Source organism: Balaenoptera physalus (assembly GCF_965194825.1).
Source record: "Balaenoptera physalus genome assembly, chromosome: 7".
In the NCBI taxonomy this organism is placed as follows: Eukaryota; Metazoa; Chordata; class Mammalia; order Artiodactyla; family Balaenopteridae; genus Balaenoptera; species Balaenoptera physalus.
In genome coordinates this window covers 21,471,511-21,491,550 of record NC_138886.1, presented here as the reverse complement: position 1 = coordinate 21,491,550, position 20,040 = coordinate 21,471,511, and the positions used below count along the sequence as shown (strand labels likewise).

General features: G+C 39.2%; 1 protein-coding gene across 5 annotated transcripts in view; it reads left to right on the top strand.

Moving 5' to 3' along the window:
* HSDL2 (hydroxysteroid dehydrogenase like 2) overlaps positions 1-20,040 on the top strand; it is a 93,881-nt gene that overhangs the window by 17,536 nt on the left and 56,305 nt on the right. For 3 of the 5 annotated variants that reach the window (XM_082469216.1, XM_082469214.1, XM_082469213.1), the window contains exon 1: positions 9,509-9,649. The exons of 1 other annotated variant lie outside the window; for it this stretch is intronic. In XM_082469216.1, the coding sequence (XP_082325342.1) occupies positions 9,633-9,649 (17 nt within the window). In that variant the 5' untranslated portion in view covers positions 9,509-9,632. Of the gene's footprint in view, positions 1-9,508; positions 9,650-20,040 lie in introns of those variants that run through there. One more of the 5 variants, XM_082469217.1, reaches the window with a different exon arrangement.

The following is a 20,040-nucleotide window of genomic DNA, read 5'->3' as shown; positions in this document are numbered from 1 at the left end:
TTTATAAAAGATGACAAGGGAAAGATAAACACAAAACTGAATGGTTACTTCTCGGGAGGAGGCAGGGAGATGGAATCCAGAGAAGCACATGACTCATCATTTTCAGTCCTTTAGCTGGGTGATGGTTTCACAGATGTTTATTTTTATCTCATGATTTACATATATATCATACATATTTTGAATGTATCTTATACACACACACACACACACACACACACACACACACACACAAAATCTAGCCTGTTTCTGTCAGCATTGATATAGGTCCCCAAACCTCATCAATTAGGGCAGCATTTTTCAACCTCAGCACATTTTGGATGGGATATTCTCGGGAGGATGGGATGTACTGTTCTGTGTATTATAGCATGTTTAGTGGCATCCCTGGACTCTATTCACTAGATGCCAATAACATCCCCCACACAAATGTGACAACTAAGAATGTTTCCAGACATTCACAAATATTCCCTGGGATGCAAGTTCCATTAAGAACCATTGCCTTAGGGATATCCGTATTTTCTTCCAATTAACCCAATAATTTAAAATGGTGGGTTTTTAAAAATTTATGTAGCATTATTATAAGGTTTAAAAATTTTAAAATAAGCTTTATTTTTTTTTGAATTTTTGAATTTTATTTTATTTATTTTTTTATACAGCAGGTTCTTATTTAAGCTTTATTGTTTAGAGCAGTTTTAGATTTACAGAAAAATTGTGAAGATAGTACAGAGACTTCTTATATGCCCTACACCCAGTTTCTATGGTTAACATCTTACATTAGTAGGATACATTTGTTACAATTAATGAACCAATATTCATATATTGTTATTAACTATCATCCATACTTTATTAAGATATCATTAGTTTTTACCTAATATTGTTTTTCTGTTCCAGGATCCCATCCAAGATACCACATTACATTTAGTCATCATATCCCCTTAGGATCCTCTTAGCTGTGACAGTTTCTCAGACTTTCCTTGTTTTTGATGACCTTGACAGTTTTGAGGAGTACTGGTTAGGTATTTTGTAGAATGTCCTTCAGTTGCAATTTGTCTTATATTTTCCTCACAATTAGACTAGAGTTATTTATAGGTTTTGGGGAGGTTTATAGAGAAAAAGTACCATTTCATCATATCGTACCAAGGATACATATTATCAACATGGCTTATCACAGTTGATGTTGACTTTGATCACCTGACTGAGTTGGTGTTTATCAGCTTTCTTCACTGTAAAGTTATTTTTTTCCCCTTTTCATACTGTACTCTTTGGAAAGAAGTCACTATGTACAGCCCACACTTAAGGAATGGAGAGTTATTCTGTACCTCCTTGAGGAGGCTGTTATTTACAGAAATTATTCGGCATTCTTCTGTACAGGAATTCTGTCATTTCTCCTCATTTTTAATTCAATCATATAATTATATCACTATCAACTCATGGATATTTATTTTATACTTTATAATCCAGTACCACTTTATTTTGTTGCTCAAAGTGTTTCAGTTTTAGTCATTGAGAGATCTTTCAGTTGACTTTTGTACTCCTTTGACATACCTCCATCAATGTGGGGTGTTTTGTTTTGGGTTTGTTTATTGGTCTGTTTTGAGTACTCCCTTACTTTCTGGCACTACAAGATGCTCCAGGATCATCTTGTATATTTTCTGCCCCAGTCCTAAAATGAGTCATTTCTCCAAGGAACCCTGGTTCCTTTTATTGGAGTATAGGGTTAGAAACCAAGATCTGAGTATGAGACGTGCTCATTTCTACTGGAAATAAGATTTAAAAGAAAAAAAATCTTTTTTTAGTTTGAGTGTTTTGGAGAGACCCAGCCTGTTGTAGGATTTTTATCTTATAATCAGTGTTTATTTACTCTGCTCAGTTTACTTTGGTCAACAATTGCACACCTGTCTTGCAGGTCATTGTTAACCCTTCAGCAGCCCCTAACTTCCAAGTTTCAGTTATGGGTCAGGAAACTGAGTCCTGGAAAACCAAAATGTATGTCATATTGTCTCTTCTTCTGTTCTACCTTCTTTACCATCTTGGAATAGACCTCCCAAGGGTGGCGTTCTTAACTTTTTCCTGGTCCACCCAAGTCACCAGTCCTCATTTCTTCAAATTTCAGATTACTGCTGGACTTTTAGGACAATCTCATTTACTTTCTAAAAAATGGCACTGAGTTATTACTTAGAAGAAATGCTTGTCAAATCTCACTGCTTTCCTTAATTTGGATACAAATTGGAAGGTATTCTTCATAGTTTTTGGTAGGGTTGTGTCAGTTTCCTAGTTTCATTATACTTGAAATTTCTTCTCTGGTTTAGGTTCATTTTTGTTCATTTTTGTTCACTTCCCTGGAAGTTTTGTAACAATTAATGACTTTGATTAAATATTTCCACTCTTCTCAAGCAGCCTTGAATACTGTCTTTCACCAGCCCTTATCATGATTCTCCCTTAACTTACCTATTCCTAACCAGTTAACTAATGTGTGATTCACCCCAATGTTTTCAAAGAAGCGGAGGTGGAGGAATAGCTGTGAGTAGGATAGCAGAAGAAAAAGGACAAGTCCTTTTTTCCCCCCTTTCCAAGAACCTGTTACCTATAACTCTTGTGCCCTGAACTGAAGTTAGCTTCCTATAATAAGAGTTGATGTGCCTTTCCTTGGTATTCCATTTGTCTACAGATATATGAAGTTGATACATATTATAGATGCCTATAATATTGTAAATGTTCTTATATGGGACAAAATAGTCCCTTCTTAGGAATCTGAGACCATATCTTTAATAGGATATATAAATTTTATTTGCGACTAGAACAAGGCCTTTGCTCTGGCCATTAAGTGAAACCTTCCCGTAAAATTTTTGATATAACTGCTTAACAAGGAGTCAGATGGATTGGTTAGAGTATATCTATTTTATTTTTACTTATTTGCCCTTTGTGGAAATAGTCTTGTGCAAAAATCTGATCATAGTTTACAAGGTCAGTGGAAAGGTTCCTGCAATGCCAGACGACTGGATAGAACTACTGCTCTCCCTCCCCAGTATCGTTCTAAAAGATGTTTACATCATATGATCCTGCAGGGCACCAGGCAAATATTCAACCTTGAACAGGCAAACAAGCAAAAGGTCAGTAGCAGAAAAGCAAAACAAAAGAACAATCTGGAGGACTTCTCTATGTGAATATGTTGCTCATGTAACTGGAAAAGCAAATCTCCTTCCCACCCCCCTTAGAGGTGGAGGATTACTTGTATCAGAGGATAATAAGTCTTCATATAGCCTGTCTTCTACTGGAGCAGTAGGAGTATGAGATCTTAATCAAGAATTTAATTTAGTAGAGGGTAGTAGGAGGATGACACCTACAAGAATTTAATTTGGCATAGAGGAAAGACATGGGGTAATTCCAAAGTTTGGTATTTGTGTAGCAAAGTAGTGGCCATTAAGAGATAGATGGCTCAATTATGGGACTGATTCTTAAGCTAACTTCAAATGTCTTTTTTTTTTAAATGCCTGGTAGGCACAGTTTGAAAGCTAGAAGATTAAAAAAAACTGGTATTGTTCTGCAATATTAAATCATAAAATGCTATCTTTATAGTGAGCAGGGTTGAAGCTATGTTGATAACAGAAGAATCAAATGTTTCTCTTTCTCAGCTTGGAAAGAGTACGTGTACTCACAGTAGAGTACTGTGTCTCCGAATTTATGCCTGAGTTTGGGAGATGTGGGTGTGTTTGACATAATAGTCACTTACTGGACCCCAGGAAGAATTAGGGCGAAATATCTCCAAGGGAATTGGACTTGGAACACCTACACCCACCGTGGACTCTCTTGCTAAAGTCATATTCTAAATAGAATGGGTAATTTATGCTTGGGAAAATGTTTGGCTTAGGAAAAGAGGATGGATCTTAATATATGAGACCAACTCCTTTGAGCAGGGCATGGGATTTCCTGAAAGGGGGTAGAGATATTAAAGACAATTTTAAAGAAGGAAATTTGAACAAAACTGATACTCTCAGGGAGAAAAGCAGATATGAAGACGAGGAGCAACGCTAGGGATTTGGCTGTGTTTAAGAGGGAACCCCTTGCAGTGGTTTATAGTCTTTTGATACTTTTGCCTTGAGACAAAGTATCATTTAAGAGTTAGGTCCAGATGCATGTAACAGAAAACCAAAAATAACAGTGCCTTAAACTAGATAAAAATGTATTTATCATGCAAAAGAAGCCTAGAAGTAATGGTTTCAGGGCTGTTATGGCACTCCATGTTCATCAAAGATCCAGTCTCCTTTTTGTTCTATTACATGAGTATATGGCTTTCAGTCTTACGGTCACAAAATATCTGGAAGCCCTTTAAAGAAGTTTTCCCAGAAGTCCTCCCCAACATCTTCTGCTTACCTCATTAGCCATAATTTGGTTACATGGACACCCCTAGTTGCAGGGGAGGTTTGAGAGATGCACTGCTTTTGCTGGGCATACTGCCAGCTCTAATAATAGAGATATACCGTTAATAAGAAGTGGAGAATGTGTAATGGGTAGGCAGATACTCTCTGACATAGCAGTTGTTATTTATATATAGATAGATAGATAGATAGTAATTCCCTCATATAAACCTCAACTCTTTGGCAAAGAGTTGTGTGGGGATGGTGTAGTAAACAAACCAACGGGCTTCCCTGGTGGCACAGTGGTTAAGAATCCACCTGCCAATGCAGGGGACACGGGTTCGAGCCCTGGTTCGGGAAGATCCCACATGCTGCAGAGCAACTAAGCCCATGTGCCACAACTACTGAGCCTGCGCTCTAGAGCCCGCAAGCCACAACTACTGAGACCACGTGCCACAACTACGGAAGCCCACGCGCCTAGAGCCTGTGCTCCACAACAGGAGAAGCCACCGCAATGAGAAGCCCATGCACTACAACGAAGAGTAGCCCCCGCTCGCCGCAACTAGAGAAAGCCCACACGCAGCAACAAAGACCCAACGCAGCCAAAAATAAATTTTTTTAAAAAGGAAAAAAACCCAAAAAGCAAACCAACAGAGCAAAAAAGTGGAATATGGCGTGGTCCACACACCCACTCCACTACTTGCACTCATGAGAGGGAGCAGTTGTCTGCTGAGGGAACTGTTTCCTGGAATTCTACAAGATGGCCAAGCTGCAAAGTGAGGAAAACCCACAGTGTGCCTTTGAGCAGGGGGAGAATTAGAGAGCTAGGTGGGACACTCAGGAGGGTTCTGAGACAACTGCTCCCCAACCTCAAACTTTCTTTCATGTATGTTATAGGAGAAAGTTCACCCTTGAAGGAGCTATGGAAAGGGGAAGGTTAGTTCCACTCGTGGTTGCAAGATAGATGCAGCTGTTCCAAGCATCGCATCCAGAAATAACATTAGAAGAAAAGAGGCAATCTATTCTGTGGTCTCTTTAAGAAAGAAAAAACTTTAAGAAAAGAAAACCTTTCCCAGCAGACCTCACATTTGCCAGAACTAGAAAACACCAGCTGCTAAACAAGGCATTGACTGGTGAACAATGATGTACACACAAAGGCTTTTATTGCAATATTGTTTATAATATAGACAATATTGAAACACCTTAAATGTCCATCACAAATGGTAAAATTAATATGGAGTATATTCATGTAAAAGAAAACTATGCACCTAAGATAGGCTGGGAACTGGGATGTGGGACCCTTTACTGGACAAATGTCTCATCCAACAACAGAATACAAAGACTATAAGGGACTAAAAATAACTGCATGCATGGCAGTGGGATGATTATGGACAATGTTACAAAAAGGCCACAAACCGACTGCCACTTGTGAAGTGCCTGGAGCAAAAGCAGGGTACTGCGCATGATCCCTGCACACAGCACCACCACAGGGGTGGGCAGACCACCTAAGCCGCCCCTCCTGCCCGATTCACCATCTGCCCCTACCCTCGCTCTATTTAAGGAACCAGCCCGCCCTCCTTGGAGAGTGAGCAAGGGCACCTGTTTCTTGTTTTCACTCCCAATAAAGCCTTGCCTGAATTTCTCCTCTGGCCTCTTATCAATTTCTATTGATTAAAGAGTCCAAGGACCCAGGTTGGTAACACACCTATGAAAAAAAAAAGTTAAGGTGAACTTTTGGGTATAAACTTGGAAAGATATTTATGATACATTAAGTAAAACAAAAAAAGTTTCCAAAACAATAGAATATATATAATTTCCCCTATGCTTTTTTAAAATCAATCAAAATCTATATAAAAATTTCAAAGTCTTAAAGGATGCATGCCGAACTGTTAACAATGATTATCTCTGAAGGGTGATATTAGAAACTTTCACTTTCTCTAGATATTGGAATACTGTATTATCAGAAAAATATAGACATTAAAATACAGCAATGAAGTTAATATCCAACAGTTACTAATTAAATGACTGGCAACAATTCACTGAGCAATAAAAGGTGCAGTTAGGGGTCCTATTGGGAAGATTTGGTACCATGTCAGAAGTAATTGCTATACCCTCAAAACCCCAAGGATTTCCCTTGGGGTGAAAGGAATGGAAAGTTTCAACAGATCCCTGACTCTTCCAACGCGCTTGAAAGCATCTGCTGTTAGTCACATTGGATTGCTGGCCTTTGACCAGCAGTTAGTAATTTTATATTTGACTGAAGAAGCCTAGAATATCTTAAAAAGCAAGTTGAAAAATCACAACGGCAAATTACAACACACTAAAGCAGTGTTTTCCAAATGGTAGGTTATGATCCAAGAATGAGGCACTGAAATAATAACTTTGTAGGTTATGATCAACTTTAAAAAACAAAAAACAGGGTACTACATAATAGATTCAAATAAAATAGAAAACCGTGTACAGGGTCTGGATGAGAAATTTATGTATGTTGGCTGTGGTCAACAAATTTGAATTCTACACTGCATTCTACACTTTAAGAAAATATACCCTTATGCAAGGTCAGGGGTAGAAGAGTCCTAATTTGACAGTAAGATTACACTTGTTTTCAGTGTCATATCCTTTGATATTTCAATTCAAGTTGGCATTTTCAGTCCCCTATGTATTTGAAAACCACTTTTTAAAATTGGAGAATTAAACTTGATAGGGTTTTTTTTGGCTGTGCCGTGCGGCTTGTGCGATCTTAGTTCCCCGACCAGGGATCAAACCCCCACCCTCGGCAGTGAGAGTGCAGAGTCCTAACCACTGGACCGCCAGGGAAGTCCCAAACTTGATAGACTGTATTTATTTATCTATTATTTATTTATTTGGCTGCGTCAGGTCTTAGTTGTGGCACGCCAGATCTTTGTTGTGGCAATGCGGGATCTTTCGTTGTGGTGCTTGGGTTCAGTAGTTGTGGCGAAAGGGCTTAGTTGCCCCACAGCATGTGGTATCTCAGTTCCCTGACCAGGGATCGAAACTGGAAGGCGGATTCTTAACCACTGGACCACCAGGGAAGTCCCTTGATAGACTTTATTAGTCACAAAAAGTGAAGATAAGTTTGACTATTTTATGACAATTTGTTCTAATGATAAAAAGTATTACTTTCTTTAAGGAACTTAAAATTTATGCCTCCTCTTATTTCCCCTTTATGAGGGTCCTATAAGGAACCTCATGCTATTTTTGCCTTAATCCAAGTCAGATTATAACGTCACAATATTGTTAATAAATTAACATTTTGTATTGTATAACTGTGAATTTTAAGATACCAGTGCCATCTAGTGGTTACTCTCAAGAAGTTTCCTCTCTCTTGGTTATACACTCAAGAGTGGAATTGCTCTTTTGTAGGTAGATACCCAGTAGCTGGTAACCATACTTTAACCTTTGGGGAAACTGCAACACTGTTTTCCAAAGTGACTGTGCCATTTTACATTCCCACCAGCAATGTATGAGGGTTCCAATTTCTCTACATCTTGGCCAACACTTAGTATTTTCCATCTTTTCTATTATAGCTATCCTAGTGGGTGTAAAGTGGAATCTCACTGTGGTTTTGATTTGTATTTCCCTAATAACTATTGCTGTTGGGCATCTTTTCATGTGCTTCCTTGTTCGTTTATCTTCTTTGGAGAAATGTCTATTGAGGTCCTTTGCTCACGTTTAAATTGGGGGTTGTTCATCTTTTTGTTGCTGAGTTGTAAAAGTTCTTTATAGATTCTGGATACTAGACATTGTCAGATATATGATTTGCAAATACTTTCATTCTGTAGGTTGCCTTCACTTTCTTGAATGAGTGGAGAGTAAGCTTTTTCATCTAACAGTCCCTATCAACACTCTCTAAAATACCTAACATTTACAACAGTCTAAAGAACACATTAGTGGGGACTTCCCTGGCGGTCCAGTGGTTAAGAATCTGGGCTTCCACTGCAGGGGGCACAGGTTTGATCCCTGGTCGGGGAACTAAGAGCCCCTATGACGGCCAGTGCGGCCAAATAATAAATAAATATGAAGATAACCTTTAAGGAAAAAAAAAAAAAACACATTGGTTACTCCTTGTTCCTTCTACACAGGCAGAGAACGTGCCTTTTTTTGCCCCACTGTATCTCCAGTGACCAGCACCCACTCGGTGCTAATATAAGTAAATTCCTCCAGAGTCTCTAAGGACCATATCACAGACCTCAAATTCAAATGCCTATGAGACTGGCAAGTGATATAAATGAATAAATAGAGACATTTAGGTCTTGTAATAAAAGAGAGAGTACATATCCTATTTCCAGGTTACTTTCTTTATCTACTCACATAACCTCATCATCCTGCTCTACCTCTTCAAAATAGAATTTCTTCACGTCTACCTAAATATATTATGCCGGTCTCTAGTTCATTAGAGTAGCTGAGTTATGTCCAAGGTATACTACCAAAAGCAATACCGGCTCCCAGAGTTCATCTTATTCCACCACTGAGTCTGGGAATTTCCTCGCTGAGATACTGGCTAAGAGTCGAAAAATCAGAGTTAACTCAGTTCTTCGGTGCGACTATTGCAGATCTCTGATCCAGAAACTGCTCCTCACCACAGAGCTGTTTATCTATAGTCCGGCCGGCTTTAGTCCAGATTCCGGGGGAGAGTCGAAATGCGCCGCCGGCCGGAAGAGTGCTTATCTGCCCAGGAAAAGCGTTCCTAAGAGGGGTCTCCGAGAGGGCGCGCGTGCAGCTGGGCAGGCGTCCAGGTGCCGGCGTGGACGGCGAGGGGAACGAGAGCCAAAGTCCGCTGAGAAGCCGCACCTCAGCCCTCAAGGTCCCTGGTGCACGACTCAAACGCCCCCCACGCCCTCAACCCGGCAAAGGAACTCAGCGCCGCCGCGAGGAACCCTTCACAGGCCGGGAAAAGATGTCCTCAGCAGCTGACGCGTCCAGCATTCTAGCCGCGCGCTGGAGACCAATTGTCACCGCAGAGCCCTCGCAAGAGGGGCGGGGCGGAGTTGTCTCTCACAGCGCTTGCGCGTAGGGTCGGTTTCCAGTGGCCAGGCAGGCGGGAGGCGGAAACCAGCGCCGAGCGCCACGGAGGCCCACTGCGTGCGCAGGCGCACTCAGCCACCTCCCGTTAATTGGAGCGCCCAATTCCCCTGCAGGCCTCGGGGCGGCGCCCCGGGGGTCGGGGTCTGGGGCGGGGCTAAGTGCGGGGAGGAAGTCACCCTCTTCGTATCCGCTCACTGAGGCCGTAGTGGCCACCGACTCCGACGTGCGACAGTCATGTTGCCCAACACGGGGTAAGGGGAATCGGGAGCCGCGGGGAAGAAACCCCGCCGGGCGAAGTGGATGGCATGGGTGGCCCGGCCCCCGCGGTGGGAGGGTTAATGAAGCTGTCCGGCGAGGTCTGGAACGCTGGTCCGCGCCGGACACAGTGTTCCTCGAATCTGCGGTAACTTGTGAAAAGTAACGCAGAGTTGCGTACTTCAGGGTGGCAGTCATGTTACAGTCTCTTCCACAGGTAAAGGATCCAGAGTGAGGTGTCTCGCCGCCCCCAAGGCGGGTCTCACTTTGGGTTTAGCAGTAGCTGCGTGCCTTGCCGAAGGCCGCGAGTTCTAGGTGAAAGGTCACTGGAACACTCGTGCGCCTAATGAGTCTCCACTTATTCGGAATGCTCGATTCTGGAAGAAGAAAATAATGGGGTGTTTAAAAAGGGATTTCAAATGAGTAACAAACTAAACTAATCTTAAAGTATGGGTATCTTTTGGGGGTACTTTTTTTCACTTTAAAACGATATTTAGTTGTGGTAAAATACACATAAGGAAAAATCTGCCATCTTAACCATTTTTAAGTGTACGGTTGAGTAGTGTTAAGTATGTTTGCACTGTTGTGCGACCAATTTGCAGAACTTTTTCGACTTGAGAAACAAACTCTATACCAGTTAAACTACTCCTCTACCCCCGTCTCATTTTGTTTTGTTTCTATACTGTATGGGTGTTTTGAGCTGAGTGCCAAGTCCGTTCTGTAATTTACTTGAAACATATAGGTACGTTGCCAAAACACTTAAACAGCTCAGAAGGTTGAGTTTCCTTATCCTTAACTTTCAGCCTCCTACTTACTTTCTGGTAGGTTTCCAAATATATTCTGTGCATTTATAAATATATTTGGGTACACAGTCCTAAACGCACACACCCCACTTTAAAAAATAGTAGCAAAGTCCCTTCTGGGCCTTGGTATTTTTAGCTAGTATGTCTTGGAACATATTTTCAGTACATGTTGATCTTCCTCCCTTTTAATGGTTACGTGGTGTTCTGTTTGTTTAACCAACCCCCTGTCATTGGATACCAGATCATTTCTAGTTTTTTGTTACTCCATCTTGCTGCAGTGATTATCCTTGTATTCACCTGTTTGCACATATTTGAGTGTATCCATATGATAAATTCTTGGAAATGAAGCTGTTGGATCAAAGGGTAGAGGTAATTAAAATTTTGATAGCTAATACCAATAGCCCTCCAAAGAGATTGCACATCCAAAAGGATGAATGAGATTTCCTAGTCCAACACATTGGCAAACAGCAAAATGTTTGATAATAAAAATATTTGTTCTGTTAATAAAAATCTAACTAGAGAAAAAAATGGCACCTCATTATAGTTAAAATTTGTATCAAAGAGTGAGGATGAGGATCTTTTTATACGTTTAAAGCAGCAGTTCTCATCAAGGAGCAATTTTGACCCCCATAGGACATTTGGCAATATCTGGGAACATTTTTGATTGTCACAGTTGAGGGGGGTTGCTACTGGTGTCTAATAGGTGGAGTCCAGAGATGCTGGTAAACATAATGCACAGGATAGCCCCCTTCAACAAAGAATTATCTTGTCCAAAATGTCTTTAGTAGTGTAGAGATTGAGAAATCCTGGTTTAAAGCCAGCTGTGTACCTTTTTCTTTGCCTGGCTTACACAGTTAGGTTTTTGATTGATCTCTAAGCTCTCTAGTGTAAAAATATTTGTTCTATATCATATGTGTTAGAAATATTTTTCTCTGTTTTTTTCATTGCATCGAGTTTGATTATCCAATTTGTTTATCACGCAGAAACATGTCCTTTTATCGAGTCAGAGTTATCAGTCTATTCTTTTTTTTTTTTGGCTGCACCCTGTGGCATGCGGATCTTAGTTCCCCGACCAGGGATGAACCTGCGCCCTTGGCAGTGAAAGCACGGAGTCCTAACCACTGGACTGCCAGGGAATTCTCCTCAATCTAATCTTTTAAAGTTTTTGTGTTTTTGTGACAAAGCTATAAGGCCATCTTAAACTAAGTTTTTTGTTTTTTAATTTGTAAGTATTCTTTTAGTATTTCTGTGGGGTTTTTTCCCCACTCAGATTTTTATCTACCTGAAATGAAATACTGTTTTGCATACTATTTTGCCATAGGAAGTGAGTTAGGAAACCCACTTATTTTGGTTCAGATGGCTGGCTGTGCAGTTGTTCCAGCACCATTGACTGACTAGTTATTTTTTTCTTTCTATTAGAAATTCCACCTCTGAATTTTTGTATATCTAGGGGTCTGTTTTAAAATTCTGTTACGTTGGTCTGTCTATTCATGTACCAGTACTAAACTATTTTAATTTCTCTAGTTTTATAAAATGCTTTAGTATCTCGGAAAGCTAGTTCCTGCCTCATTTGGATTTCTTTTCAGAATTTTAAGTGATTGTTTTTCTTTCGTAAAACAGTTAAAAGTTTCATCACATTTACCATGATTTTGAGGTCCCAGAAAATTTTGGTAAATTGTAGTGTAGGTTAACTCTACTTCAGCAAGTTTTAGGCGTCTACCAATAGTACTGAGGAATTTGGAACCTTTTTTCTTTCTTGCCTTCTATACTCTGGTTCTAATGCTTTAGAGATGGAGGAGTTCCTTAGTAGTACGGCCTGGTCTTCAGGTTAAGAGGAAAGCTGCCTTTGCCCTTCTTTCTGCCAATTCCTGAGACCTTGAGCATGAAAATGTCCTTTATCCTACTGGGAATCAATCCAACTAAACCAAAGGCAAAGGGGTAGAGCTTTTTTTTTTCTCTCTCTCTTTGCTTCCTCATTTCTTTCTTTTTTTTAATTTATTTAAAAAATTTGTTTTTATTTATTTATTTTATTGACGTGTAGCTTATTTACAATGTTGTGTTAACTTCTGCTGTATAGCAGAGTAATTCAGTTATACATATATCACACACATGCATTCTTTTTCATATTCTTTTCCATTATGGTTTATCACAGGATATTGAATATAGTTCCCTGTGCTATATAGGACCTTGTTGTTTATCCATCCTGTATATAATATTTTGCATCTGCTAGGGATAGGGCTTTTTAAAGCAACAATTGGGACATTTTCATCTAAATACTCACGTTTAAAGAAATCATTTTAACACTCTATGCATACTACCTTTTGTATAAAAAGAAGGGAAAATTATACACACACACACACGATGTGTCTTATGTATGTGTGTGTGTTTGCATATTTTTCAAAACAAAAATATGAGAAGGATAAGCTAGAAATTAAGGAATCTAGTTACTTATAGGCAAGGGATTGAACTTCTTTGAATATACACATTTATAAGTTTTGACTTTTAAACCATGTACATGTTTTACAACATCCCTCATCAAAGATGAGGGGAAAGAGATAAGCTAAAATGGAATGTTACCATAAACAGAGGAACTTGACTATATGTCAAGTTTTTCACATAAACATACATAGAAAAATAATTCAATTCTTTTTGATACTTTTAGCTCTCCAATTAAAGATTGTTTATTTGCTTATCTATTTATCTATTTATTATTTATTTTGGCTGCGCCAGGTCTTAGTTGCAGCACGCAGGATCTTCGTTGCAGCATGCACGCTTCTTAGTTGCAGCACGAATAATTTTAACATAGTAATTTGTGCACTCTTAGAGGGATTTGCTCTAAAGACAAGAGTGCAAAGAGGGACTGCCCTGGTGGTGCAGTGGATAAGACTCCGTGCTCCCAATGCAGGGGGCCCAGGTTCGATCCCTGGTCAGGGAACTAGATCCCACATGCATGCCGCAACTAAGAGTTCACATGCCACTGCAGAGGAGCCCGCCTGCCGCAACTAAGACCCAGCGCAACCAAATAAATGAATAAATAAATAAATAGAGGAGAATGGGGAGCATCTATGCAAAAAAAAAGTATAACTTTAAAAGAAAAAAAAAGAGTGCAAAGATATCTTGAACTTTACTTAGTAGATTTATTATTGGTAGTGGTATTAGTGTAGTAATTTGAATACCATTGTGTCTTATAGTATACAGTGTACCTACCTCTTGTTGGTCTGCTTCTTTAACAAAAGAACAGATGAGGATCCTTACTCCCCTCAGCCACGGGCGAGAGTGCTACTAGAGTCTTTTTCTATCCCCTAACCTGGCTCTGGGGGCTCTTGTCCTTTTTTCTTCCAGAAAGCCATGTCTCTGTCAGGATCCCATTCTTGTCACAAAAACTGTTAAAGTCTTGGATTTCTGTTTATCGTGTTTAACCTAGAAAGTTTAACATGTATATAACTTACCAATGTCTAAAGTAAAAAAGTTTTACCATTTTCCCAAACAATACAAGTACCTAGAAAAGGTGAACTCCAGTCACTCAGTTTTTAACTTATGTTATTGTAACAATATATTTTAATTCTATCTTTTTAATCTCCAAAATACTATTATCTATTATATTATTTATATTATTATAATTATCATTATAAATACTTTTTTAGATTTCTGTACTTAATTTACTAATATCTTTGGCTTTTATTCCTTCTAGCATAGCACCTCAGACCTTCAATCTGGGAACCTTCAATCTTTCTTTAGTAAATAAGGCATGAGAAAGAAAGAAAAAATATTTGGATTGGACTGAAAGAAACAATGCTGTCATTATTTGCAGATAATATGATTACATAGAAAACCAAAATAATGTATAACTAAATTATTAGATTTAATAAGAGTTTGACAAATTTTCAGGATACAAAAGTCAATGAGGAGAATTAGATTTCTGCACACAAGCAAAAATCAACAAGAAATACAGTACAATGGCAATAAAAATGAGAAGTTCAAAATCCAGACTATGGGCTATACTACAGGACAAATGATCTATATTTTTCAGCCAATAAATGGCATAAAGAAAATGGAAAGGGGAGCTGTTATAGATTAAAAGAGACTTATAAGATATACAGGCATACCTAGTTTTATTGTTTTTAACCTTTATTGTGCTTTGCAGATATTGTGTGTTTTACAGACTGAAAGTTTGTGGCAACCGTGCTTTGATGGTTAGCATTTTTTAGCAATGAAGTATTTTTTATTTAAGGTATGTACATTTTTTTTAGACATAGTACTATTGCACACTTAACAGAGTACAGTGTAGACATAACTTTTATATGCACTGGGAAACCAAAAAATTTGTGTGACTCGCTTTATTTCAATGTTCACTTTATTGTAGTGGTTTGGAACTGAACTTATAATATCTCGAGGTATGTCTGTAACAAATTAATGCAATGTGAAGTCCTGACAGGATCCTGATTTGATCAAACCAAGTGTAAAAAGACATTTTTGAGATAGTTGTTAAACTTTGCTTATGGATAGGTACTAGTTGATATTGAGGAATTATTGTCAATTTTTTTAGTTGTGATAATGATATTGTTATATAAAAGTTAGAGATGCATACTGAAGCATTTATAGGTGAAATTATATGACTTCTGAGATTGGCTTTCTGATTATCACTTTCAAATTTTGATAATTGTTGAATTGTTAAATTAAAATGGGAGCTTATTTTAGTATTTTCTCTATTTTTGAATATATTTGAAAACATCATAATAAAAATTAAAAAATGGTCTTTAAGCATCTTTGCGTTGATTGTTAGTTGCAAGGGAAAGAATAGTAATTACACAGTGGAAAAATTGATAACACCATGGTTGGATGGTCAAAATTAACATTACCTTTGATTACAGAGAGACACTGTGTAGTTTCAGGTGTGAAATAGAGAGCAATACCATGTTCATGGATTGGAGCACTCAGTGTCATAAAGATGTCAGTTCTTCCCACGTTGAATTATAGATTCAGTACAGTTTCTGTCAAAATCCCAACTGATTTTGCTTGTGCAATTAAATAAGCTGATTCTAAAATATATGTGGAAAAGCAAAGGTCCAAGTATATCCAAGAAAGCTGTTATATTTAAGAGAGTGCAATCCATGTAGCCAAATGGAGCAGAATAGAGAGCCTAGAACTGTATATTTAGGGAGACTTAGTTTATGACAAAGCTGACATTAAAGATCTGTGGGAATGGACTTTTCAGACTGGGACAGTTGGTTAACCATATGGGGGAAAATGTAGTTGGATCCCTACCTCAATTCATATACAAAAATTCATTCTATGTAGATTAAAGACAAAAATTTAAAAGATAAACCATAAAATTTTTGGAAGACAAATTAATACAATTGTGGTTAAAGATGGATTTCTTAACCCCAAAAGCATTGGCTGTAAAATAAAAGATTCATAAATTCTGCTCTATGAAAATAATTTCTGCTCATCAAAATATACTATAATGATTGTGAAAAGGAAGCCACAAATGAAAAGATTGCAAATCTTTAAAAGCTTATAGGGCTTCCCTGGTGGCGCAGTGGTTGAGAATCTGCCTGCCAATGCAGGGGACACGGGTTCGAGCCCTGGTCTGGGAAGATCCCACATGCCGCGGAGCAACTGGGCCCGTGAGCCACAATTACTGAGCCTGCGCGTCTGGAGCCTGTGCTCCGCAACAAGAGAGGCCACGATAGTGAAAGGCCCGTGCACCGCAATGAAGAGTGGCCCCCGCTTGCCACAATTAGAGAAAGCCCTCGCACAGAAACGAAGACCCAACACAGCCATAAATAAATAAATAAATAAAATAAGTTTAAAAAAAAAGCTTATAGACTTCTATGAGTCATTAGGAAAAAAGTCAACCATGTAGAAAGATGAGCAAAACAAATTAATAGGAATTACACAGAAGAAAGAACATAGTGACTATTAACATATGAAAATATATTCACCCTTATTAGTAATAAGGGAAATGTAAATTAAAAGCATACTGAGATACTATTTCATATCTACCAGATTGTCAAAAATTTTAAATGTCTGACATCAAGTGTTGGGGAGGTGTGGAGCTGCAGGAACTCGTACTCATATATTGCTGCTGGTAGGAATATTAACCACTTTGAAGGACGTTTGGCATTATTTGTGAAAGTTGAACTTCAGCATGTGTTTCAGTTATCTATTGCTGTAACAAACCACCCTAAAACTTAATTGTTTGAAATGACAATGCTTTATTATTATTTACAGTTCTCTGGGTTGACTGGGTTCTGCTGTATATAGTATAAGTTGAAGTCATTCATACGGCTGCTTTTAGCTGGGTTCTTGGCTGGGGCTGAAACGTCCTAAATGACCTCTTACCCTCCAGGACCTCTCTCCCATGGCCTCTCATCAGTTGATAATCTGTCTCTCTTCTTTACAACATAGCATTTGGCTTCAGGAGAAAGTGGAAACTACCAGCCATTTTATAGCATGGGCTTGGAAATTCCAGAATATCATTTCATCATATTCTATTGCTCAAAAAAGTCATAAGGTGAACCCAGACTCAAGGGGAAGGGGAAAATATACTACCTTCTCTTGATGGAAGGGATGCCAAAGGATTTGTGGTCATGTTTAATCTACAACTGTGTCCTGTAATCCAGCAGTTTCACCCGTAGGTGAATGCCCTAGAGAAACTCATGCACATGTGACTGGAAAAAGTGTACAAGATTATTTTTAGCACCATTGTTCATAATAGAAAAAAAAAAAAACCCTGGAAACCATCCCCAAAGTCCATAAACAGTAGAATGAATAAATACTTTATAGTATGTTCATATGTGAAATATTGTATATTAATTAAAATAAGTGTAACTATTTGCACCAAAATATGGGTAAGTCTCCAAACCATGTTTTGTGAAAGAAGCAAGTCATAGAATAACATATACTGTATGAATCTATTATATAAAGTTCAACATTAGGCAAAAATTAAACAGTTTATTGTTTAGATCATGGTTAGGCAAACTCTATCTGTAAAGGGCCAGATAGTAAATATTTTAGATTTCCTGGGCAAGAGGCAAAATTGGAGATACTATGTAGGTGTAAGAGATGTATCTATAACATCACATATAAGAGACGTATGTATAATGAGAGAAAACCAATTTCCACAGTATTTTTTAATTGGTGAAACTCAAAATAAGTACTTTTTTTGTAATACGTATCTACTAGTGACAAGAATGAAATTCTTTTTTGGGGAGAAGGAAGAGTGTGTTGGTTTCCTAGAGCTGCCATAACAAAATACCACCAATTGAGTGGCTTTAAACAAATTAATTTTCTTAAAGTTCTGGAGGCTGGAAGTATGAAGTCCAGGTGTTAGCAGGACCATGCTCTGAAATTCTGGGTAGAATCCTTCCTTACCTCTTCCTAGCTTCTGGTGATAGCTGGCAGTCCTTGTGTTCTTAGCTTGTAGCTGCTTTATTCCCGTCTCTGCCTCTGTCATCATGTGGTATCCTCCCTGTGTGTCTGTCTTTACGTAGGCTTTCCTCCTCTTAAAGAGACACCAGTCATATTGGATTAAGGATCCACCCTACTCCAGTATGACCTCATTATAACTAATTACACCTGCAACAACCCTGTTTCCAAATAAGGTCTCATTCGGGGGTACTGGAGGTTAGGACTTCAACATATCCTAACATTTTGGTAGATATAATTCAATCTATGACAGGGAGGTACAATTGTATTTTGGTGAATACAGTTCAATCCATAACAGGGAGATAATGTTTTGCTTAATTGGGGTTCAAATTTGGTGTTCCCTATCATCAAATTGATCATAAATGTTCATCTGTGAAAACGATTCTTAGCTCTAGGACTATGCACAAAGCAGATGGAGGGTCGGGTTCAGTCCTGGGCTTAGACATAGATATATAGGTGTTAGGAATAGTAAAAAAACAAGGGAATGAGTAATAATATTTAAAGTAGTTGTGAGAGGAGATTGGTTCAAGATGGTGGAGTAGAAGGATATGCGCTCACTCCCTCTTGGGATAGCACTGGAATCACAACTACCTGCTGAACAAGCATCAACAGGAAGACACTGGAAATCACCAAAAAAGATACCCCACATCCAAAGACAAAGGAGGAGCCACAATGAGACGGTAGGAAGGGTGCAATCACAATAAAATCAAATCCCATAACTGCTGGGTGGGTGACTCACAAACTGGAGAATAATTGTACCCCAGAAGTCCACCCACTGGAGTGAAGGTTCTGAGCCCCACGTCAGGCTTCCCAACCTGGGGGTCTGGCAACGAGAGGAGGAATTCCCAGAGAATCAGACTTTGAAGGCTAGTGGGATTTGATTACAGGACTTTGACAGGACTGGAGGGAACAGAGACTCCACTCTTGGAGGGCGCACACAAAGTAGTGTGCGCAGCAGGACCCGGCGGTAGGAGCAATGACCCCGTAGGAGACTGAACCAGACCTACCTGCTAGTTTTGGAGGGTCTCCTGCAGAGGCAGGGGGCAGCTGTGACTCACTGCAGGGACAAGGACACTAGCTGTAGAAGTTCTGGGAAGTACACCTTGGCGTGAGCCCTCCTGGAGTGCGCCATTAGCCCCACCAAGGAGCCTGTGGGCTCCGGTGCTGGGTCGCCTCAGGCTGAACAACCAGCAGGGAGGGAACTCAACTGCACCCATCAGCAGACAAAGTTTTACTGAGCTCTGCCTGCCAGGGCAATACCCAGCTCTACCCACCACCAGTCCCTCGCATCAGGAAGCTTGCACAACCCTCTTAGATAGCCTCATCCGCCAGAGGGCAGACAGCATAAGCAAGAAGAACTACAGTCCTGCAGCCTGTGGGAAAAAAACCACATTCACAGAAAGACAAGATAAAAAGGCAGAGGACTAGGTACCAGATGAAGGAACAAGATACCGCCCCCCCCAAAAAAAGACTAAATGAAGTGGAGATAGGCCACCTTCCAGAAAAAGAATTCAGAATAATGATAGTGAAGATGATCCAGAACCTTGGAAAAAGAATGGAGGCAAAGATTGAGAAGGTGCAAGAAATGTTTAACAAAGACCTAGAAGAGTTAAAAGAACAAACACCTAGAAGAATTAAAGAAGAAACAGATGAACAATACAATAACTGAAATGAAAAATACACTAGAAGGAATCAATAGCAGAGTAACTGAGGCAGAAGAACAGATAAGTGACCTGGAAGACAGAATGGTAGAATTCACTGCTGCAGAACAGAATAAAGAAAAAAGAATGAAAAGAAATGAAGACTGCCTAAGAGACCTCTGGGACAACATTAAATGCACCAACATTTGCATTGTAGGGGTCCCAGAAGGAGAAGAGAGAGAGAAAGGACCCAAGAAAATATTTGAAGAGATTATAGTCAAAAACTTCCCTAACATGGGAAAGAAAATAGCCACCCAAGTCCAGGAAGCATGGAGAGTCCCAGGCAGGATAAACCCAAGGAGAAACACACTGAGGCACGTAGTAATCAACTTGATAAAAATTAAAGACGAAGAAAAATTATTAAAAGCAACAAGGGAAAAATGACAAATAACATACAAGGGAACTCCCATAAGGTTAACAGCTGATTTCTCAGCAGAAACTCTACAAGCCAGA